At 42.4% G+C, this 24,393-nt stretch overlaps 1 protein-coding gene across 1 annotated transcript in view; it reads left to right on the forward strand.

The window, feature by feature from the left end:
• The first annotated feature begins 2,016 nt into the window (after positions 1-2,016).
• The window catches only part of LOC107115470 (cytochrome P450 2J2-like), a 25,948-nt gene continuing 3,571 nt past the window's right edge, over positions 2,017-24,393 (forward strand). Inside the window, exons 1-8 of the mRNA XM_015417188.1 lie at positions 2,017-2,178; positions 3,931-4,093; positions 8,941-9,090; positions 9,180-9,340; positions 13,845-14,021; positions 18,626-18,767; positions 20,396-20,580; positions 22,374-22,515. Coding sequence (XP_015272674.1) covers positions 2,017-2,178; positions 3,931-4,093; positions 8,941-9,090; positions 9,180-9,340; positions 13,845-14,021; positions 18,626-18,767; positions 20,396-20,580; positions 22,374-22,515 — 1,282 coding nt within the window. The remainder of the gene's footprint in view (positions 2,179-3,930; positions 4,094-8,940; positions 9,091-9,179; positions 9,341-13,844; positions 14,022-18,625; positions 18,768-20,395; positions 20,581-22,373; positions 22,516-24,393) is intronic.

Genomic DNA, 24,393 nt, shown 5'->3' on the forward strand with positions numbered 1-24,393 from the left:
TCTGAATGAATTATGAAGTGCTTCCTGCCGCCCGGAATGCAGAAGAATCCCAGGAGGATACTTTGCTGCTTCCTGCAGGGGAACCCAGCGATTCACGGCGCCTTTTACCTGAGTGTCCATTGGTGTCCATGGGCTCTGAAATTTTTAATGCTTCTAAAAGTGGTAGACCTGTGTCCTTGTCCGTAGCCTGTAGAGTGGATCCTTTATATGATACTTGTAGTCCTCCTAATGCCAGCCAACGATATCTAACATTGAAGTCAGGAAGTTGTTGTTTTTAATGTTTTGCGGATTTTCAATGCTTCCTGAGGCACATCAGGGTAAACTTGGATGTGGCAGTCCTTGTATGGGAGGGAGCTTTCAGCTTATGCTTCCTTTAAAATCCGTTGTCGCGTGCGGTTGTCGGCGAACTGAACTAAAATGTCTCTGGGGCCCCGGTGTTTCGGGTTTGTAGCCGGGCCCAGCCTCTACGCTTTTATAATGGTGGGAGCCACCCCGTCCTCCAAATGAAACATGTAAGCCAGCCATGATGTTATAAAGCATATCATGTCCACATTAGTCTCCTCTCCCTTGGGGACACCTCTAAATTTGACATTTAATTGCTGGATTTGCGCTTCTAATGTTAAAATTAGTTCCTTTGAGTTTATTTCCAACGATTGGAGTTCCTTGACTATGGTTTTTAAAAGTGTGCTCATTTTTAGTGCCGTTTCGGCCATTCCCGCTGTTTTTTTCTAGCACGTTTTGGATATCGTTTAGTTGATCTTTAAGTGGCTGAATAGACAGCATCGTATTATCATTAATGTTAACCGTAAGTCTCTTTTCCATTTGTGCTAGTAAAAATGGAAGGTCTGTCTTATCAGGGGAGGCAGCCATTCCTGTCACAGGAGATTGATTAGTGGCCATTTTGGAAGTCTCTGGGCCCGATTTATTCCGCTCCTCTTTAGTATTTCAAGGTGAGAAAAAGTTTTGTGTGGATTTTAGAGGTATTTTTATGGATGTCATTTTTGGGCTATTGTTCTTACCCATTCCTTGTCAGTCAAAATGATCGATTCGATTCTGTGAAGCGCTGTATGAGAGGGGAGAGACGGAGCTTGCCGATTAAGTGACTGCCATGTTAATCAGCGTTGCCATGCCCCCCCAGCACATCCTTGTTGAAGGAGGTGTGCAGTGTTTTTTTAAAAAAAAACGTTTTGCACATGTGCATAGACGTGACAGCGTGTCCTTGTTGATCCACGCATGTGTAGAGATTGTTTTAAATGGCACCTGCTTGGCATGGTCTGATGTCAGACCACCCCGATGGAGGATTGCGTGCTGGTGGAACAATCAGACGAGTGGAAGTCCGCAGTTGTCCTGCAGGTAACCGAAAACCCCAGATTTAAAGTGGTATCTTTTAAGTACGGCTCCGAAGCATGGCAAAACGGGATGCCCATGGAAGAGGAACATTTCCCAGATGTTTGTGTCTGGACATTACCTTTAGATCAGGGCCAGATTTAGGTTTGCTGAGGCCCTAAGCTATACAAAACCCAGAGCCCCCCTACTGTTTTAAATTACATCAGCTGGTCACAGAAAAATTTAAAATATATACACCTTTTTAATATTTGAAAATATATTGTCTTTTAATTTTTATTAAAAAAATAATAAAGGATGTGTTTACAAAATCACAGAAATAATTACATAATTAAAGGGTTTTAAAATGACAAATAAGGCTCCAGTAGATTGCGAGGCCCTAAGCTGTAGCTTATTTAGCTTATGCGTAAATCCGGCACTGCTTTAGATCCATGAGGCAATTGTGCCTCGTGCAGATCTAAAGAGCCATCTGACCGCAGCCACAAAGTGTTTGGCACTGGTGCCAGGAGACTTCCTGTGTATTTACCTTGACCTTACAGAGTATATAAAAAGATGTCCCTAGAGAACTGAGACAAGAGGCAACAGTCTGTAAGGAAAAAACGGCCACTAGAGGAAGAACATCCAGCCCATCCACGTGAAAGATACCAAGACAGAGAATAAGGAGGAAGGAAAATGTTGGGAGTGTTGATTGCCCTGCTGGTGAGTCTCTTGGTTCTACGCTTTCTGGGACAACTCTGGTCACACCGGCCCTACCCTCCTGGGCCCCTTTGGCTACCCATCATTGGAAACGTTTGGAGATACGCAATCAGGCCTCATAAAGATGTTCTCATCAAGGTAGGTCATTCCATATGATTAATCCATGTACTTAATTAAATAATTAAAGCGAGAACTATTTTCAATCCTTTTCTCACTAGGCTCACACAGTTTCTTGACATTCTGTGGTAGCCGTCTCTGCAATCTCACATATCAGGTCTGCATCTGTACAGAGCTCCCTTAAAGGAACTTGTGGAGCTCTCAGCTAGGAGAGATGCTCTGACCTCTCTTCTCAAGAGGATGTCTACAAATATTCTCTACGCACTTGCTACAAGCATGGACGGCTTCAAAAGGGAATTAGATAAGCATATGGAGCAGAGGTCCATCAGTGGCTATTAGCCACAAGGTATAGATAGGGACTCTGGGGCAAGTGATGCTCTGTATCTTGGTGCTTGGGGGGGGTCAACAGTGGGAGGGCTTCTAATGTCCTGGCCCCACTGGTGGACCTCCTGATGGCACCTGGTATTTCTGGCCACTGTGGGATACAGAGTGTTGGACTGGATGGGCCTTTGGCCTGATCCAACATTGGCATCTCTTATGTTCTTATGTTCTTATGTTTCATGATCATCACATGAGTGCTCAGATCTAAAGGAAGGGCATTTGCAGGGGAGGAAGGTAGCTTGCCTAACCAACTGCATGAACAATGAAACATCAACAGTTCCACTAAAGCAACCTGTTTTCTTTGTTGGTGGTCTCAGGTGGTCCAAAAAAGGTGGTGAACAGGAACTATGTACCTGATGGCAGGTACAGGTTGCCAACACGCAGTCCCCAGGAAGTACTGGAAAAATCTAGATGCTAATGGGGCAGGAGAAGGGGATTAATCGCTGGGCAATTGCAATAACGTTTCACTAAAAGTGACACCTCTTAAGGTGCATGGGGTAAGACAATAGAAAGAAAAGAAGAGCGATGTCCCAGCTCCATTGCCAGCAGTTGCTGTTAACGATCAGTATGGGTGGCTGGTAGATGTGCCAGTTTACTAATCCTATCATGGGAGTTCTTTTGTTTAAGGTGAGGCTGCCTACGTGCTTCACCTGGGGCTGTCTATATGCAGAGGCGGGGGGGGGGGAAATGTGCCTGCGTGGTGGAGAAGAGAGCTTTCTATGGCATCTGTGGAGGATTGTCTTGGTTCCCTTTGCAGAGCAAGGCTTCTCTTCAAGGAGCTGCTGCTGGGTCTGTGTGTTTGCAGGGTCAGGGAGGCTGGCTTGCCTTCTGGTGTCTGGCTGCAGAAATGCAGGAGCGAGAGGCATGGGGTCATCCATGGGTCCACATCTGGTTAGGCATATTGCTTCAGAACGAGATTTCCCTCATCTGGGCACATGCCTGTGTCCAGCTGGTTGGCACTTTCACAGTTCAGTCAATTGTCCTAACACACCGTTTTCACAGTCCGGCTTTGTAGTCATAGTCCATAGCCTTTATAGATGCTGTACCCGGCAGCAGCATTGCAACAATCTGAATAATGTTCTCTCCCATAGATGGAAAGAGACACCTTTGCCTCTGACAAATTCCAAACTTTACAGGCTGGGAGCTTCTTTAAGTTTAACTATACAGGGTGGATGTATCATCGTCAGGCAGTGAGTGCTTCCTTCAGTCGCTTTTTAAGAAAACGAGCTCTTCAAAACGAGGAATCTCAGAGAAAGGAAATGGGCAGAGAAGAGAGTGTCCCATGGGCAGGAGCTGAAAAGGCAATGAAGAGTGAACGGCACATGGTACAGTCAAACAAACCAGCAGAATTAATTTACGTTTTTCTCTTCTTTCTTTTGATGCAAATGGCAGCTGGCCAAACAATATGGAAACATTTACATGCTGTGGCTGGGACCCATACCTATAGTTGTCCTGTCTGGATACGAAGCCATGAAAGAAGGGCTAATAAGCCATTCAGAAGACTTTGCAAATCGGCCGGCAACCCCATTCCTGAAAGCCATAGGAAAGGAACGGGGTAAGTTGTTGGGAAGAGTAAACAAATGGATTTAGTGAAAGATTACCCTTGTTCTCCCTGCAGGTACAAAGTACAAGGAACAAAGGAGAGAAAAGGAAGCATCTGAATGTTGCAGTCACTTTTAGATTTATCTGCCTGGTGAAAACTGGAAACTGAAATTGCTCTGCATTTACTAGCTTAGTCATTTGTTACTGTTCTCTACATAAACTTGACAGTCCATGAAGGAGACCTCAGGCTGCAGTAATCTAAAACGGATCTCGGGGGAATTTGGCAGGATGCTGTCCTATTCCTTTGTCTCAGGGACAGAATCTTAGTAACACCCTCCAGCTTCCCCCTTTTTCCTGGTGGACCTTTAGAAGCCTTCATTTACCAAGGGGGGGGTGGTTTCTCACATCCTGTTCTTCCTTCAGTCAGCCACTTGTGGCTTGTTGATCTTTATAATTGTCGCGCTCTGGGTCATCCCCAGGTCTGGAATACCCTGTAGCTGTGTTGGGAGATATATGGAGGAAGCAAGTGCTTCAGGTTTGGAAGTGCTGGGGGTTACGGCACACCCCAGACACCTTCCTCAGACCGATCGCCTTTACACGTTCTCTCTGTGTTTGTCAGGAGATCGGCTCTGACTTCCTCCCCGGCACCTTTCAGCTCCCTTTCTTTTATATCATTCCCACTCCCTTAGGGACACCCCTTTCTGTGATTCCTAACCCCATGGGCTATTCCACCTGCCTATCACCATGATCTCCTATCCCGTGGTGCTTCCCCCTCTGTGGTCCCGCCCCTGGTATACTCAGCGTTTCTGGCCTAGAACGGGGCTTGTAAGGGAGTGCCTACTTCCGGTCGGGATGACGAGACCTACTCCCGCTTTCTCATCATCTGCAGCTCGTCGAGGTAAGGCTGGGACCCTCCAACTGTCTCTCCCCTTCAACCGGGCTCTTCCCCTCCCACTCAGTAGTTGAGGAACACGGTCTGAACTGGACTGTTCCTCCCACCCCTTTTCCAGGCTCTCCCTGTATCTCCGAGGATGCTGAGGGAGGGGTTCAGGTCCTTGGGAGCCTCCGGGACCACCCCCATCTTCGCCGTTCGATGAAACTGCTGCCCCGGGGTCTGTGGTGCCTGGGATCTGCGGGGAGCTTGGCAGTGAGAAGCTAAAGACAGATGATAGGTTCAGAGGAGTTAGCTGTGTTAGTCTGTTGCTGCGAAATAGTAAAAAAACACAGTCGCACCTTTAATTCTAACAAAGTTTATTGTAGCATAAACTTTTGAGAAACATTGCTCTCTTTGTCAGATGCATCTCTTCATACCCTCCATGCACCTGATAAAGAGATTTGTATTTCTCGAAAGCTTATGCTACAATAAACTTTGTTAGTCTTTGTCATGATCTGTGTAGGGCTGAACCTTGACCCCAGGAGAGGCTTGTGTGGGAGTGGAAAGCCAACACAGCCTACAGTCCCCATAATACTTAGCGACGGTTGTAGTCAATCAGTGTCCAAGGATTGTGTGAGGAGATGTAACTTAAGCTTTCTGAACTGTGAAACTGGGTTCTTTTCTCTTCCATGGTATTGTCTCACACAGGGTAAAGCTGAGGGGACTGGTCTGAGAGAAAGATCCCTCAGTTGGGACAGAGTGAGTACAGGCAGGAGGCCTGGTATAAGAGGGCTGTGGGCCTTGAAATAGTAACCAGTTAAGTGTACTAGGTAGTTGTGTTAGATTTGGTTATTTTTGCCTTTAAACACTGTTATACATTTTAAAGCACCTTGTCTGGTTTTCCTTGCCCCATTACTGTGTCAATAAACCATTTGTTTAATTGTTCTCTGCCTGGTCTTCATGCCTATGTTCTCAGCTATAAAAGGGGCTTTTTGGTTGGACTTGGGAGGGCACTCTGGGCCTTCTCAAGGGACCTGAAGTCCAGAGTGGTGGCAGCTGAAGGTGGCAACCCACTAGGGTCATGACAGTCTTAAAGGTGCTACTGGGCTTTTTACTATTTTAAAGACAAATGAGAAGCAAAAGTAATAAGTAACAAGAAATAGAATCAGAAGTAGGGTTGCCAGCTCTTGGTTGTGATATATCTAAATATGTGGGGGGGTGGAGTCTGAGGAGGGCAGGATTTGGGGAGGAGAGGAACTTCAGCAGAGTAGAATGCCAAACAATCCAACTTCCAAATCAGCCATTTTCTCCAGGGGAACTAATCTCTACTGTCTGGAGATCAGTCGTAATAGTGGGAGATCTCCAGGCCCCACTTGGAGGTTGGTAACCATGGGAAGTCTAAATGCGGGGGGGGGGTCCCCCCAGTGACTTGCACATCGAGAGACGGAGGACTATTATAAGAAACAGTGTACATAAATACAAGAAAATAACAAAAAGGAAGAACAAGAGATCTGTTTCAAAAGATCTGAAAAATCAAAGGGAAATTTAAAGCATTTTGAGGCATGCTGAGAGATCAACACAGAAATACATTAACTGAACAGGTCAACATAAAGGAAAGATGGGAACGATACACAGAAGAACTATACAGAAGAGATGAAAGGAAGACAGATTCCTGCAAAGAATGACATCAAAGCCCCCAGTTATGTGTGAGACACCACCAGTTCCTGAGAAAAGTACAATCTTCCAGGAAACACTGTTTTGGCCACCATGGATGTTGAGTCTCTATACACCAACATCTCCAACAAAGATGAACTACAAGCTATCAGGAACATAATCTCTGACATCACCGCAGCTGACCTCGCTACCATGCTTTCCCAGTTTGTCCTCACCTGCAACTCTTTCAGATTTGGTGAAGATTGAATGTCTGGTTACAGTCTAGACGGCGGCAGGAGGAATGATCCCAGCCGAATCCACCAATATTTCTAGCCTCCCGAGGGCCAAGTATACTTTCAGTATACCTTGAGCCTTAACAAGCTCTCTCAGAGAGAGAACTTGCTTCGGGGAAGCAGAGGTGAGCGGTGGCTGGCATGAGAACCCAGAGTTGCTCCAATGCAGGAGGCAGTGGAAGATACTCAATGATCTTCACTGAGCACTGGTCAAGACCAACTAACCTCGCAGAGACTTCTAGATGAACTTAAGCCTGGAAACACTGTGAGCACACTAACAAGAAACAGATTTTTTCAGTGTTAGTTCTAAACTTCCCCTTTTGGTTTATACGAAGAAGCCGGACCGCCCTTCAATTCAGCAGGGAGCCTTGAACACTAAAGGAAGGGAGGGACTGGGTTTCTTTCCCTCATTCAGGCTTCCTGAGACCGAAACTCTATTTTCCCCCTTTTAAGCTGACTATATTTTGGAATTATATTTCTACAGTTAAAAGTGAGGCAGCAACGGGCTTGGATAGAAACGATGGTGAATGTGCATGAGTCACAACATCTTATTGTATCATATGGATGGTAGTAGAAGTGGAGTGGAGACATTATGAACAATAAGACAGAGGAAACTGAAAGAAGAGAGAAAGAAGATAGAACAATAGATACAAAAGACGGAAGAAAGAAAAAGCAAAAAAGAAGAAAAGAAGATGTGGGGGGAGTTTGGAAAAATTGTTTACCTATTTTATTCTTATGTTATATTAATAGGATATGAGGATAAAATTCAGGTTTATAGTAAAGATAGGTAGTTAGATACTAGGATAGAATTTAGACCTAATAGTAAGGATAGGTAGTTGATTTAACAAATCAACTGTCTAAGCAAACACAGGAAATTAAAAAACAGACTTTTGTGAACAAACAAGAGACTTCAACTTTAGCAACTGTGACCAATAAGGTAGAAACTAAAATTGGAAAAATAGATCAGCAATTACATGAAGATACACCAGAAAATAAGAGCAATTTACAAACAACAGACTTGTTACAAAAACAAGCTAAAAATGTGACATGCTGGGAAAAAACACAATTAGAACCAAAACATATGAATAATAAACAACCTGGTCTTCATGGAAAGCCCACAGAGCTAGACAAAACATGGTTACATAATGTTTTGCTAGACATGGGAATGCATTGTGAATGGCTTGAACCTTTTATGACACACTGGGCCCAGATGTTGGGATTTAAAATAGAGGTAGACCAGTGCTTAAAGGTATGGGAAAGAAATATAAAGTCAAACAGGCCTACACTATATAAGGAGAAGTTGTACAAAACTTTTCCACAGATGGCTGATTAAACAAATATTATAAGAATATGACAGGTATTTGTGACTACAAAAAGTTAAAATATTGGATTGGATTGAAGAGATAACAAATGACAAATATAATTATAACTTTAAGATATAATTATTTTTATTACTTTATTTACACTGTAACAACAGCAGAAATATTGGAAATTGGGAAAAATTTCAAGGGAACAACTTACATAAAAATTGTTAGAAGTAGCTGAAATGGAAAAACAAATTGCTATGTTATAATTTAAATTTGAAGAGGTTTTTTCTCCCCCCCCCCCACAATGTATAGTGCCAATCTTATAGATAGAATTGAAAAAAATCTCAAACTGTTGTTTCCAAACTAATGTAAGGTGTAATTAGAATTTGGTGGTAAATGAAAGAAGATACTCTGTACAGTGATATACTCTAATAGAAGCTTGTAAGATATTTCTTTTCTGGGGGAAAAAGATTTGGTGAAGATTTAATCCTTCAGATCAATGGCACAGCCATGGGCATGCGCATGGCACCACAATATGACAACACTTTCATGGCTAACCCCACAGTCAACTTCAGCCCCACTAGAAAAAAAAGTTCTCCCACAGGCCACAACATCCTGACTATGGACCTGCATATAGAAGCATTCAGCATGTTGTTTTCCAAGCTGACAACCTAAATTCTACAGCATTAATTGCTTGGAATGCTAACTTCTCATTGATTCTTTAATCCTTTAGGTATTGTATTGTCAAATGGCCACACGTGGAAGCAACATAGGAAGTTCGGGCTAACCACCATGCGGAAGCTGGGACTGGGGAAGAAAGGTATGGAGCACCAGATAGAAGAGGAGGCCCATCAGCTTGTCGATACTTTTGCACGTGGAAAAGGTTTGCAAAGATCTCACTATCTCTTCCCTAACTCCACTATGAAATTGACTCTGAGTGTTCACAGAAGTTGTAACCAACTTTATTTGCAGGGCAGCCATTTGACCCTACAATGCCCATCAGTAATTCCATCTGCAATATGATCTGTGCTGTGGCTTTCGGACACCGGCTTTCTGTTGAAGATAAAGAATTCATCAAGTTGATGGAGGCCGTTAACAATCTGCTTACATTTCTCAGTAGCTTGACTCATGGTGTAAGTCATTTTCCTTTACTTTCCTATTAGGTCAGACAGGCGTCTCCTAGATTTCCTTTCCTTCCATCTTTAAGATGAACCTTTTAAGATGACTAGGGATGCAGAAGAATTTCACATATTCATTGATTGACTCAAACCTTACGGTTTGAATGGGTCTATCAGAATGAGAAGACTTTAAATTTGATTAAAAAACAATGGAAAATTAGACATGAGTATGGATATGGGGTTAGATTTAAGAACATTTTTACATTGTACCACCGCTGGCTGATCATTCTTTTGTTATATTTATTTCCTAGATTGACTAAGTGATATATCTTGTTTAAATCTATGTCTTATTTTCCCATATGGGCCATGCTAAACATGTGAGAAATGTAGACTCAGTAGTCTCTGAGATGAACTGAAAAGTTTTATTGAGGTACAATTCATGAGGAGCAGACAAATCGTAAAGACATAGAACGGATGATTACAGATCAATAAAATGTACCTCTAGCTCTACAAAATCCAGCTTTGTTATCACTTCTAGCCAACCGAACAAATATCTTCTTGATTCCGAAGTATGTTCATTGTTAGCTACCTGGAGCCTGGTTCAAAGATTCACCACAATAGAGAAGAATAAGAAGGAAGGGGGAAATGAAGGTGCAAACAACCCGTTCCCACCAACCCTATCCTATTCTATATAATTTGTATGTTTATCTTTGGTCAGACAAGTTCTAAGCAATGGGGACAGAGGCATGAAGACCACTCTAACATTTATCAATAATTTAATCCTATTTTTTTTTTTGCCAGAGAACAATATGAGCAGTGTCTTTGTAACATCTTCCACATTCCTATAAACAAGTACTGTGTTCATCACTTGTCTTGGGTCTTCACCTTTAGAACTCTGTTACAAGCATACTGTCATTGCCATCCGTGCTATCAGCCAAATTTCCAAATATAGGGCCCGTTTGGTGTAGTGTTTAAGTGCATGGACTCTAATCTGGGAGAACCGGGTTTGATTCCCCACTCCTCCACTTGCACCTGCTGGATGACCTTGGGCAAGCCGTAGTTCTGTCAGAGCTGCCCTTGAAAAAGAGCTAGTTTGGTGTCGTGGTTCAGTGCGCGGACTCTAATCTGGGAGAACCGGGTTTGATTCCCCCACTCCTCCAGTTGCACCTGGCTGGATGACCTTGGGCAAGCCGTAGTTCTAATAAGAGCTGTTCTTGAAAAAGAGCAGTTTCTGTCAGAGCTCTCTCAGCCCCACCTACCTCACAGGGTGTCTGTTGTGGGGAGGGGAAGGGAAAGGAGTTTGTAAGCCGCTCTGAGACACCGTTGGGAAGTGAAGGGTGGGGTATAAATCCAATCTCTTCTTCTTCTTCTCTTCTTCTCGGTTGCTTTCTTAGTATTTTGGGGAGATTCCAAATAGGCACTGAGTAGGTTCCATTTTGTGTAAGAACCTTTAACAGGCCAACTCCAGACTCCGTGTTGAGGAGGTTGACAGGAATGGATTTAAGGTCCTGGGTAGTAAATATTCAGATAGGAAGAGCTAAACGCTACAGGAGATGAAGGATTTGATTCAACCTTTGGAAAAAGTTGAGTCTCAAAGAACTTCCTTTGAAGTCAGCTTCAGATTTTCCATCCTCTAAATAATTAATCGTCATCTCATCTTTGCGGCCATGCTAATGCATCTGACTGTGAACACACAGCTGCTAGGATTTCTTGGTGGTGGAATGTGCCATCGAGTCTCAGCCAACTTAATCTGACCCCATAGGGTTTTCAAGGCAAGAGATGAACAGAGGTGGTTTGCCATTGCCTTCCTCTGCGTAGCAACCCTGGGCTTCCTGGGTGGTCTCCCATCCAAGTACTAACCAGGGCTGACCCTGCTTTGCTTCCAAGATCTCATGAGATCAGGCTAGCCTGGGCTATCCATTGGATATTTTGGCTTCTCTATTTGGCTTCTTGGAACAGTCAACAAGCACATACGTATAAAGTAGCTTTTTTCCCCCTAATGCTGTACTTCCTTTCAGCTGACAATTCCTCTTACGTTAAGGAATCGCTGAAAAACAAAAAATGACAGGACTGTGCAACAAAAATCCTAAGACATTAACTGTCCGTAATGAGATGAATCTTTCAAAACAAAACGGGAGTCTAGTGGCAATTTAAACAAAGAAAATGTGTGCAAGTTTAAGCTTTCTTGAGCCAAATGGCAATTCTTCACCTGCATGAAGTATACATCCATTAGCCAATGGACTCTTATTAATTTTTCTGCAACAAACTGACATGGCTACTCCTCTTGAATTATCTGAATCCAGAGGTCATTTTGGAGGGGAACGCGGGGGAACGCAGTTCCCCCGGGTGAGGTGCAGGGGGGTGGGGCACACAACGAAGCCCCGCCCCTTCTTCCGGCAGCCCCCTGCTTCCAGCCTCATTCTGTTGCAGAAGGAGGAAGAAGCAGGAGGGTAAGTTGGCGTCCTCCCCCTCTGCCTGGCCGAGGCCACTCCACGTGGCCTCCGCAAGGACTCCCAGCTCCATCCAGGAGCTTCCCCAAGGTAGCTGTGTTAGTCTGTTGCTGAAAAATAGTCCAAGAGTTCAAATAGCACCTTTAAGACTAACAAATAGCACCTTTAAGACTAACCTTTAAGGCTAAGACTAACTGAGTGGTGGGTGTGGCCTTATGACACACTTCCAGTGATGGCAGGGGGTGTGGCATATGCTAATGAGTTATGCTAATGAGTTCCCCCAGCTCTTTTCCTACAAAACGACCCCTGTCTGAATCTGTCATGATATTAAATAAATCTACTCTAGAATCTTTACGAGGCATAAACTTGTACCCCTTTCTAAACTTTGCAAACGTTCATTACTAGGTATCAGAGGTATCAGAAGGAGAAAATGGGGAGGTGGTTTGTGAATGGTTACTTCAAATTCTAAGGGATTACTTCTAAGGGAGAGCCAGTTTTGTGTAGCAGTTAAGAATGAGGCTGGAAGAACAGGATTTGATTCCCCTCTTCTCCTCCACATGCAGCTGCTGGTGTGACCTTGGGTTAGTGATAAATACTTTCAGAGTTTTTCTCTTAAGGGCAGTTCTTGAGAGAGTTCTCCAGCCCCACCTACCTTACAGGGTGTCTGTTGTGGGGAGGGGAAGGGAAAGAGATTGTAAACCGCTCTGAGACTCCTCTGGGTAGTGAAGGTTGGGATATAAATCCAATCTCCTCCTCCTCCTCCTCCTCTTCTTCTTCTTCTCCAGTCTCTCTCATTTCATACACACATGGAAAGTTTTACTTCATGTTAGTAGAACTGGTTTTGTTCAATATTTGTAGCAATTAGGAATGTGGCAAATTTTGGGTAGGGCTGCAAACTTCAAAAAAGATTTGTTTTAATTTGGGAAAGGGTCCCCCCCAAGGTCGTGATTTTCATTATGCCGAAATTTGGGGAGGGGTATTGTTATTGTAGCAATGGGGCAAATAGTGGTTCTTCCGGGCCATTTCAGGATGACAAATAGGCATGGAGGAAAGCTGAAGCAGCCTCTCCCTGTGTCCCACAGTAGGCAACCAGAATTGGGCCCACATACATCTGAGAGGCACAGAAATCCTATCGGATTCCAATTGGCCATGAGGACATTGTATTGTGGTAGTTGGCCTTCACTGAAGATCCATTACAGGTCTGGATGGATTCACTGGGGGTGTCTACATTTTGTGCATGCTCCTCTCACCCTCCCCCCCAGATCTAAAACTGCTATTTCTTCACACACAGACGTGTGTGTGTGCCCCCCCCCCAGCAGAACGGGTGACATTTTCTAAGTGCTGATGGGACCTTTGATAAATCAGGTTTCTAACACAGTCCACCAAGGAGATACTTACAATTATGAAGAAACACCTGGTTGGATCTAGCATGAGAATCACAAAAAGATCACACAGGGACAGAGGTGGATCCTCTCCCTCTTTCTCCTCCCATAGCAGATAGATCCAGGTGGGCAGCCATGTAAGTTTGTAGCAATTGAGCAAAGTTAGTGTCCAGTGGCACCTTTAAGACTAACACAGCTTTATTCAAGGTGTAAACTTTTGTGTGCATGCACACTTCCTCAGATATGTAGGAATGGAAGGTAGCAGTTCAAACTTATGGACAGAGGCTGAACAGGAAATCAGCATGTAACATGATGAAGATATTTTAAGGAATAACAAGTTAAGTTTATATGGTCAACAGTTGTCTGGATTTAATTAAGGGGATACAACTTGAAGCCATAAATGTGTCAAAATCAGAGATAAGTGTGTAAAAGTATCCTTTCTAATTGTGGGAAGCTGAGACTTCGTTGCACCTTTGGAGACTGCAGGCAGGAAAGGAAAACTGGCAGGGGGCTGTTTGACCCTTACCACACAGCAGGCTCTGCCATTGGTCCCACATTCTGCTCACTGAGGGCAAAGTTAATGGGTATAATCCAACCCATGATGCTGACTTCAGAACCCCAGCAGTTGTTTTATAGACTGAGCCATCTCATAGTACTGATAGGATTTTGCTTTCATCTTCCTTGTAGCTCTATGAACTTCTCCCATGGATCATGGAACACCTCCCGGGGCCTCACAAGAAGGCCCTTTCAAGCGCAGAGGCTGTGCTTTCGTTTGCAAGGAAGGAGATACAAAAGCATAAGGAGCATCCCGCTGTCCATGAGCCACAAGACTTCATTGATTTCTACCTGTTTCAGATGGAGACAGTAAGTATTCACCTTCTATGTGAAATCAGATACACTCAATAAAAAGGAAAACAATGACAGGAGATGCAAACGGCCTTATTTGAAACCCGTATATCTCTTTCACTGCATGAGCTTGTGAATACTGTGGCAACACAATCGAAGAAGGAAATTTTTGGACCACAAGTCTACTTTATAATCACTGGGCTAGTGATAGCACTTTAAAGGTCTTATGTGCATATTGACCCTGTGCCTGGTGATTTTATTTTTGAACAATTTACTTTATGGTCCTTATTGAATTTATACTTTGTATATATTCTTGATTGTGTGTGTGTGAATATATGTATTAGCCATTTTTCCACATATATATGACCTCTGAGGAAGGCCTATTTGGCCGAAACGCGTAAGGTCAAGCTTTTAAGCCCTTGGTATTGTAATGTTTTATATATAATTGTTGTAAATGGGCCCCTGTATATGTTTTAAAATTTGTTATTAATAAATACATGTATCTTTTTCTACTTTTATTAGATAGGTTTTAATATTGGCCCTCTTCTTCACTAACCTTTGTTTGGTTCTGGACAGTACATCAGGGGACATTTCGTGCCAGAACACGCCAGAACAGCGCTCCGTCAGTAAGGAGCCCAGGGGAAGTCGGGGGGGGGGGATGAGGAAGGGAAAGAAAGGCATTTTAAACATGCCTGGGTTCCCTGCCTGATCTTCTCCACATTGCGGGGCACCCGGAGAAGACTGGGCAGGGAATCCAGGTATGCTTGCATGCCTGCCCTTTGTCAGAGGGTGTGGCATATGCAAATGAGCTATGCAAATGAGCTCCTGCACCTCTTTTTCTATGAAATGACCCCTGCAGTACATCAACGTTATATATTCAATTTGTTGTTGTTGTTGTTTACCATAAAGTCACAACTGACTTATGGCAACTCCATTGGGTGTTCAAGGCAAGAGACGTTCAGAGGAAATTTGACATTGCCTGGCTCCATGTCCTGACCCTGGTGTTCCTTGGTGGTCTCCCATCCATATATAGGCAGGGATGACCCTGCTTAATTTCCAAGATCTGACGAGATCGGGCTAGCCTGGGCTATCCAGGTCAGGATACAATACAAATAATATTAATTGTATTGTGGATAGAATTCTAAAGTACTTCTATATTACTGGTAATTTATAGCATTGTTAACATGATTTTATAAATGATTACAATATACCTACTGTTTGTCACTTGTGGGTTGTGGGTGGTTTATATTACATCACATACTTCCATTTTATGCCCTTCTGTGTTCTGTACATCACTTCTTCAGATCGTTAAGGACATGTGTGTATTATGTGTCTCAAAAGCCTTTAAAAAGCCTGCATGTTCTTAAAAGAAAAACAGGTTTGCCTGAGCCAAGTGAAACAGAACATGGTCTCCGAAAAATTCCAGTAAAGAATATGAAGACATGTCCTTAAATCAGTAAGCTGAACAAGTCATTGTAAAATGGACACTACAAACCAGTCTTTCCCAAGAGATTTTACCAACTCAGGTCCCGGTCACACGGGCACGAAACTGCGGCGGGGGGGGGGGAGAAACGTGGCTGTTAGCCTCAGGGCTAAAAACCGTGCAGTTGCTCAAGCAGACCTACCTATCGAGGTCTCGTGGAGGTCCTGTGGTAGGGGGGAGGTGCCAATCACTCCACAGTCCTGCGGCGCGGCAAAGAAGCGGGGCACAGGGCAAACGGGTTGGTTGTGTTTTTTTTAAAATGCAATTGTGCGCATGCTCCTTTGGGTGCATGTGCGCATCCATGGAGACTTTGAAAAAAAACTTTTTCCAAGGAGACACAGGCGGGCACCGGAACTACCTCAGGAAATGCGATCAGACGCCCACCCTTGCCCCGCAGTTTCAGGAAACTAGTACCTCCGAGGTACTAGTTTTTTTTACTGCGCGTCTTCAGCAACCTCGGTGGCGCCACGGAAGCCCGACGCTTCCCAGATGTGGTGGTGAGATCATGCCCAGAAACTCCACCTATCTTCCATCCCTCTAGCGTGGCTAATGCTCCATGTGACCGAGGCCTCAGTGACTCTGCTATGGTTTTAGAATGTGCCTCTAAAGAATGGCTGGCTGGCTGGGCATGGGTCACTGACAATTCAAATATTCATTGACTGTTTTAATTCTGTAGGTATCCATTTTTCTTAAAGGGACTACTGAGAAAGACACATTGGGTCTTGCATGGTTAATAAACTGAATGTTCCATAGGTTGTGAGTATCTTGTTCTTCAATGAATGGATATTTAATTCAGTCAGATTTTATTTTTTCTGAAGAATATATTTTATTTTGGGGACTTCCGGTTCAACTGCACTGTGAACGGACAGGTCTCGGATCGTCTCCGACCCGTCCGTTTCCCCTTCATTCTTTTTGGAGCTCCCCGTTGATCGGGTGGGCTCCGCTTCACTTCCTGGAGGGAGGCAAAGTGGCAGGGGGCTTTTGCCGCCCCCCCCATTGATGGCAATCATGGGGGGAGATGCCAGTTTGTCCCAAAGCAGGCGAAGCAGGAGCAAAGATGTGGAAGAACATGGCTTCCGTGTTCTACGAGCAGCGACCAGCCATTTTAAATTATGCTAAGCAAGTAGCACGTCATACCTAGGATATTTTTTCACATATTTATATGCAATATGTCGAAGACTTCGATTTAAATACCCTTTTAGTTATCCCCAATTCTTTTGTGAAAGCGGCTATGAAAAGTTGGGGGAGTGACTGATGTGAAGAAGCGGAGAAGTGGGGTAAGGAAAAAGAAAAATGTTTACCTAACTGTAAAGTATTCATTAACCAGAGTAAGAGTTGTGAAAAAATGCAAATGAAAACTGCTGAATGTTACACCAAAAGGACTGTGACATTTAATTAAATGGAATTTAAAAAGGCTATATTTTTTAAAAAGTTACTTAAAGTAGAGTGAGAAAATGGCGGCAGCAGCAGAGGATGAGGAAGAACTAGATTTAAATGTATAAATAGGAGACCTTACTGTTGAACAATGTAAAAAATTTTTAGAGGAATCAATTAAACAAGCAGTTGCAACAGCTTTTAAAAATCTGCTTGAAGGATCTCAGATTTTACATTTGGAGATGGAAAATAATGAGAAATTGGAACAACCCTCACAGGTTTTAGACGAACAACAGGACTGCGGCCAGGAGAGGGAGCCATTGGATAGCCAGCCTTTAAGCACAGAAAATATATCTCAGAAACCTGAACTTTATTTAAGACACTATTCAAAGAATTTGATAAGTTTGAGGCCAAAAATACAACAGAAAAAGGGTCATTCTTTAAAATGCCAGGTGAGGAAAAGGAAGGAGTCAAGAAGATGTGGAAAGAACTTTAAACTTTACAAAAGAGCGGTGATTGGTTTGTGGAAATGGAGAAGGAAGAACCTGGATTTAAGCTTACATGAATTCAAGAATTTCAGACATCTAAAGGAAATGGAGAAGAAAGAAGAGGCAACAGAGAGATGGAGAAAGAACATGAGACAAGTGTCTTATCTGTGTATAGAATGTCCCTCCTCTTTAATAGATAATGTCTCTGTAAGAAAGGAATGGTTGACTATGTGTAACTCAGTAGTATGCAGTTTTCTAGTAATTGGTGCAGTGTAGAGTGGTAATAATGACTTAGTAAAGGTGAAATGGGGTTAATTATTTTTATTGGGGTTATATTTTGCATTTAGGATAGAGTTTAAGTTAGGTATTAGGATTTAAAAGTGTTTTTGAATATAATTGTACTTTATAGATTTAAGTAGAGTTTAAGTTGTGAAAAAAAGATTGATCTTCTGTGATGTAGTTAGTAAGGGACCTTAATAAGGTGTAGACTATATGGAATATCTATAAAAGCTATATTTCAAAACTTTTAAGTAAAATCTGGTCATCTTATAATTAATGAATTAATGTGGGTGTAATTGGGTGTATTGTGACCATTGTGATAATAATTTGTAGTTATAATTTGATTTTTAGGAATTTTGTGTCTTTAGTGCATATTTATAGTTAGTCGATTGAGATAAATGTTTAAATGGCAAAGAAAAGAAGGAATATTAATGGAATACTAAAGGAATTTCAATAGAAATTAGGATAGTGATTACGTCAAATAATAGCGATCACTTTAAATAATAACAGTGTCAGGTGAGGGGATAATTAATTGTCTAAGTTTCTTGTTTTTGGCTTTGTGCTAGATAATCTGAAAATTTTATCAGATATAATACGGGAGTAAAAAGGTATGAAATGCGTGATCTGAAACTTTATTGGAATAATATTATCTTTAAGAGATTAATTAATCTACCAACAACTGTTTGACTTTGTAGATGTGCCTAAAATATGTACATGTATTTCTCTTTTGTTTTTGTTTGGAAATTAATAGATTATTTTAAAAAAGAATATATTTGATTTTGATTAATATCTTTGCTTTTTGTTGTGGTGGTTTCCCTTGATGACAAAATTTGCCTGGACCCATTTGTAGGTTTCTAGTACAATGTGGCTTTGGGTGTGATTGGAACTAATCTGATGCTTCCTCAGTACATTTTGTAGAGTCTTATATCCATGGCTTCAGAGTCAAAAAATCTAAGTTTTTAAAAATGCTGACTCACTTTCTTTACCGTCAACAACAGAGCAAGAAAGACCCCAAGTCTACCTACAGTGAAGACAATCTGACACAGTGTATTTTCGACCTCTTCATCGCAGGAACAGAAACAACATCCTTGACATTGCGATGGGCATTGCTCCTCATGGCAAATCACCCAGACATCCAAGGTAAGAAGGACTTTTGTATTGACGTAAAGAAAGGCCATCTTCATATTCCCAGGTTGTCATTCTTTTAAGTTTTCATACTGAGTAGCTAATGAACAGCACAATCCTATTCATCATTAACTGGGAGTAAGTTCCAATCAGTACAGTGGTACTTAACTGCAAAGGAAAGCAGTGTGAGAGGGCCCTAGAAAAAAAAAATCCAAGAATTCTAAATAAACTTCATTGGAAAATGGGTAGAATGATTTAGTTTATAATTGCATTTGTACTGGAGTAATTTTGAGAGGCAGAAATATTTATTTAGGCGTACCAATTTCTATCAGATTTAATTAATGACTATAATATACAAATGAAGTAGAAGCATGTCATCGACTTGGGGATGTTGTGCGGTGACGTTTCTGTTTAGGATAAGGGTTTCCCCCCACCAGCCAGCTGGTCCATGGCAGAGTGAAGCCCCTGAACCCAGGGGATTCCCCACTGGGATCTGGGGGCTGGCAACCCAATTTAGGGCAGCAGCCCAGGCAGTAAAATAGTTTTAGAGGGAACTCCCCCACAACCCAGTGCCACTTTCCTCAAGAAGGAATTGAGAACTATCTGCTCACACCACACTCCTCTACCCAGTCACAACATCAAGCAAATAATCATTGCTTTGGCCTCTTTCAGAATTAGGACTGTCCTCTGTCCACTCCTAGAATCTAAACAGACCGTCCGATGGAAGTTGAAAATTGTTAGTCCAAAGCTGTTTGGAAAAGTTTCTGGATTTAGGAATTCCTTCTTGTGAAGTATTCGTATGAAGATCATTAAAGAACTGAGATTCTGAGATTTGTTTGATAAAGAACTGTATCAAAACGAACGCTAGAACTCGAGAAGTTCGTAATCTGCGTTTCTGCTCATCTCGACGTCATCTCGATGGCGCTCTTTGCTGAAAACAAGAATTAAAACATCTTAAAATTCTATTGTTGTTCTATATTATTGCCAACTATTTTCTAATTGTATGCACATCTGCAGCAATTTTGTTTGTCTTTGTGATTATCCATTGCTGTACCCCTTGTGTTACTTTACCTTGGATTAGGGTAAAAACATTACTTGTTGGTTAAGTATCTGTCTCACTTCCATACTTTCACTTTGCCCTGGGAGAATGGTTTGCACAAGCTGTGAACTGTCTATACACAGGTTTAAATAATGCTTTTATTCTGGAACATGTTCTACTTATGTAAAGGATGCTTGTCATGGGGACCAATTTTGAGTAAAAGAACTCCAGTTCCTTTAATTTTGTTGTTGTTGTTTCTTTTCATAGTTAATATGTGCTGACTCATTACCCAAGCCTACAGCTCCATGTGCATTCCATTTTTTGGAATATGCTATATCAGATATTTTCACTGGTTCATGAATGGGCCGTAGGGCTCTTTATGTAGCAGGTACTCATTTGCATATTAAGCGACACCCCCCTAATGTAGCCAATCCTCCGAGAGCTTACAGTAGCTCCTGTAAGAAGAGCTCTGTAAGCTCTTGGAGGATTGGCTACATTAGGGGTGTGTCACCTAATATACAAAGGAGTTCCTGCTACAAAAAGAGCCCTGCGCGCCGCGAAAATGCAGTGTCTGTAATAAATTCTTTTGTACTGCTTTCCTCAGAGAAAGTCCACAAGGAGATGGAAGATGTTTTAGGTTCCTCTCAATCATTGCGCTATCAAGATCGAAAAAAAACCTACACGAATGCCGTGGTTCATGAGATCCAACGTTTCCAGTATATCTTACTCTTTGGGCTCTCCAGGCAATGTACAAAAGGTGTGAACATGCGTGGTTTTCTAATTCCAAAGGTACAGGATATCCTTATGGTTGCACCTCTAGATTCTAAGAGTGATATCTATAAAAGGCAGCACTTTGTATTATGTACATGAAAAGAAGAAGAAGAAGAAGAGTTTTTATATGCTGTTTTTCTCTACCTTAGGAAGTCTCAAAGCAGTTTACAATCTGTCCGCTAGCTGCCAAAGAGTTCTGTGTAACATTTGTGCGTTTTCTCCAGTGCCAGCCTGTCTCTCCCCTGCTCCCGCCTGCTGCTGACATTCCTTTCTATAAACGCTAGTAGTATGCCTGGTAACATGTTATCTTCCAAGGTTAACAGGTGCAGAGTGGTGTCTTTTGCTTTTATCTATAATGAGCTAGCGCATGGGAATGAAATAATTGTTTATCTGTGTTAGGCCGTTGGGCTCCCAGGCTTTTTGGCGCGAGGTTTAACAGACCCGTGAAAGCGGGAACCATAATGATTGGTTATGTCTTTGTATGAATCTGTTTAATATTTTGTGCCCTGCATTATTGGGTCATTCTAAACACTCCTGCTGTTCCAGCTTCTTCATTGCTTTAATAAACACTACTGTTTCATACACGTGTGTTCATCTGAATGCGTGGAGGATCTGACACAATCTCATGTATCAGAGCTTCCTGTTTAGTAGTTTCTGAACTACTACAAACCTGACCTCTTTCCCAGAAATATTAAATTATTAGTATTTTGTCAGCCCCCAAATTATCTGGCCCCATCTGTGCTGATCTATTTGTGTCAGTGCCTCCAGATTGTATTCTTTGTAAGAATCTTTGTAAGAATTTCTGCAAAAGATACCATTCGTTAGGGATTAGGATTTTGTATAGTATCCTGTTGAAAAGATTGCAATCCATGGATACATGAGAGACATTTTTGACTTTCAGGAGACGTTTTCTATGAAACGGAAGTTTACTCCGGAGAATTTAATCATCTTGTTCTGTTGAGGACTTCCTTTCCACAGAGCCAGTTTGGTGTAGTGGTTCAGTGCATGGACTCTAATCTGGGAGAACTGGGTTTGATTCCCCACTCCTCCACTTGCACCTGGCTGGATGACCTTGGACAAGCTGTTGTTCTTATAAGAGCTGTTCTTGAAATAGAGCAGTTTCTGTCAGAGCTCTCTCAGCCCCACCTACCTCACAGGGTGTCTGTTGTGGGAAGGGGAAGGGAAAGGAGTCTGTAAGCCACTCTGAGACACCTTTGGGTAGTGAAAGGCGGGGTATAAATCCAATCTCTTCTTCTTCTTCTTCCATCCATAGACTTAGAAGGAATTATTATTATACATTATTTACCTTATACTGTTACACATTATATGTTATGCATTACAAGCGCATTTTGCACAGTTTCCTTTGGGTCTTTGTTTGGTGGTTTTCAGGATTCCCCTTACAGCAGGAAAACTCCCATTGGCAGCTCCCAACCCCCACTGCCACACAGTAGGCCAGTAGGGTTAAATATAAGTAATAAATCACTGTAGCATCAACAGTATTACATCATTTCTGGGGTGAACCCAGAAGTGACATCACACTCCTCAAGGATACGTGAGAATTTCTATGGTAGAACCATAGAGAATCCACTGAAACCTAGAGCAGTATGACCGGTTTCAGGTTCAACCCAAAAATGATAGCATGTCATTACTGTTATGGTGCCAACAATGTCATACCCTCCCCACAATCTCCTGCCATGAGTCAGACACTGATTGGCAACCCTAGGAAACAGCAAATACTAGTATTGGGACAATGACTGGGAAAAGATCAATATCATTGTATGCATCCTGAAGCAACACTTTCATTCTTCCAGGAGGCCATAATTGTTCCAGATCTACGTTCTGTTCTTCTTGATCCTAAAGAATGGGAGACACCAGAGGAATTCAACCCAAATCATTTTTTGGACAAGGATGGAAGTTTTGTGGAAAGAGAAGCATTCCTTCCATTTGGTGCAGGTAAATGCAAAATGTGGTTGATAGCTGTTTATAGGGTTCTCTGAAGGATTAAATTTAGGAATGTTTTCTTCTTGTACAGAATGTTTCTTAGGAACCACTGCATTACTAAAACCTTAACACTAATATTAGTATATTTGTGGATAGAAAACAACTGTAAGTAAATTCTATTAAATATAGCTTGGACATAAAAAGGAAATTAAGTAAAGGTAAAGGTTCCCTTGCTCGAAACCCAGTCGAGTCCGACTCTAGGGTTGCGGTGCTCATCTCTGTTTCAAAGTCAAAGAGCCAGCGCTGTCCAAAGACGTTTCCGTGGTCATGTGGCCGGCATGACTAAACACCAAGATGCACGGAATGCTCTTCCCTTCCTACCAAAGTGGTACCTATTTATCTACTTGCAATTTCTTGCTTTCGAACTGCTAGATTGGCAGGAGAAAAGGAAATTACTTCCTCTTTTTTGTGTCTGTGTATGTAACATTCTTATACTGAAGAAGAACATGGGGACATTCGACCTAGGGCCCACTCTGACTGCTGGATGCTCTGCATGGTGGTGCAAGATCTAAGGCAGAAGCCCAACCCTGTTACTGAGACCCTTACGTAATGGAAGCAGGAATAGAATGTGGGTCTTTCTGCATGTAGAGCATGTCCTTTTCCATGGAGCAATAACTCCTCCTATTTAGCTGCCTCCCATGGCAGTATAGTACTGCAAATGTTACAGCTTTGGAAGAAATAGGGAACTGAATTCTTTTGAGAGCACCTGAGAAGGCTGTTCTCTTGAGAAGTAGCTCCGCCCCAAGCTTCCCTCCCTTGTCTAATGGCTAGATGCTGTCCCGCCTTCCCCAGAAATGATGGCTGTGGTGCCTGAAACTTCAACCCCTTGTTTCTCCTTGGAAAAACTGCACAGCAGTATAGAGGGCTGAGAATCAATGAAAGCTATCTGGAAAGGTTTCTCAAAGAATAGGGGTTCTGATGTTACATCTGATTGACCCTGTGATGACCCCTTTACCGGGGAGGTCTGGTTTCCCTTTAAAAGTGTACTTTATGTTTTTCTCTACTGGGTAATCCGGCTGCCACCAGGAAATTTAAGGCTTTCCAAACCTTTATAATAGAATATTCATCACTGGGTAGGTATATCACTTTTAAAGCCACACACACACAGTTAAATATGATATCATTACAGACCCCTATTTCTGTTTTTTAAAATTCTAGGATGATTAGGTCACAGGTCTCAAAATATCTCATCAGGACTTATCAGGGGCAGAGTCTAGGAGTGTCCACTCCGATTGCCGGCCATTCTGCAGTCTTAGGCAGAGGCTTTCCCTGACCACTTACACACACTCTTTTAAACAGAGATGCTGAGCCTGGCCAAGGATATTTAGAACCTCAAATGGTGACTACTTCCTTATTCTCCCCCACTTCCATGTAGTGTATTAACTGCGAATGTGTCAGCTGGGGTGGGGGGAGCAACGTAAGTGGGATTGCAGATACAGACTCTGCACATCTTATTTATTTATTTAAATTTGTACCCCGCCCTACCTGCCATGGCAGGCTCAGGGCGGCTCACATAATAAAAGCAAAAAAAATATCATACACCTAAAAACAACCTTCAAACAATTCAATTAGACAGTTCATTAAAACCAACTTACAATATACTAAAGTGCTAGCAATTGACTTGTGATATCAAAGATGACCTCATGCATTCTGTAACTTTCCTTGATTTTCAGCTCATTGATCTTTCTCAATTTCGGTCGACGAGCACAGGCTCTCAGTAATAGACCAGGCACGAGGCTTCGGTTGTTAATGATTACGGTAGTGGGGGTGGTGGGGGCGGCTCCTAATTGAAAGCCTGGTGGAAGAGCTCCATTTTGCAGGCCCTGCTGA

The sequence above is a fragment of the Gekko japonicus genome, unplaced genomic scaffold, assembly GCF_001447785.1.
Source record: "Gekko japonicus isolate JY-2015 unplaced genomic scaffold, Gekko_japonicus_V1.1 scaffold1341, whole genome shotgun sequence".
In the NCBI taxonomy this organism is placed as follows: Eukaryota; Metazoa; Chordata; class Lepidosauria; order Squamata; family Gekkonidae; genus Gekko; species Gekko japonicus.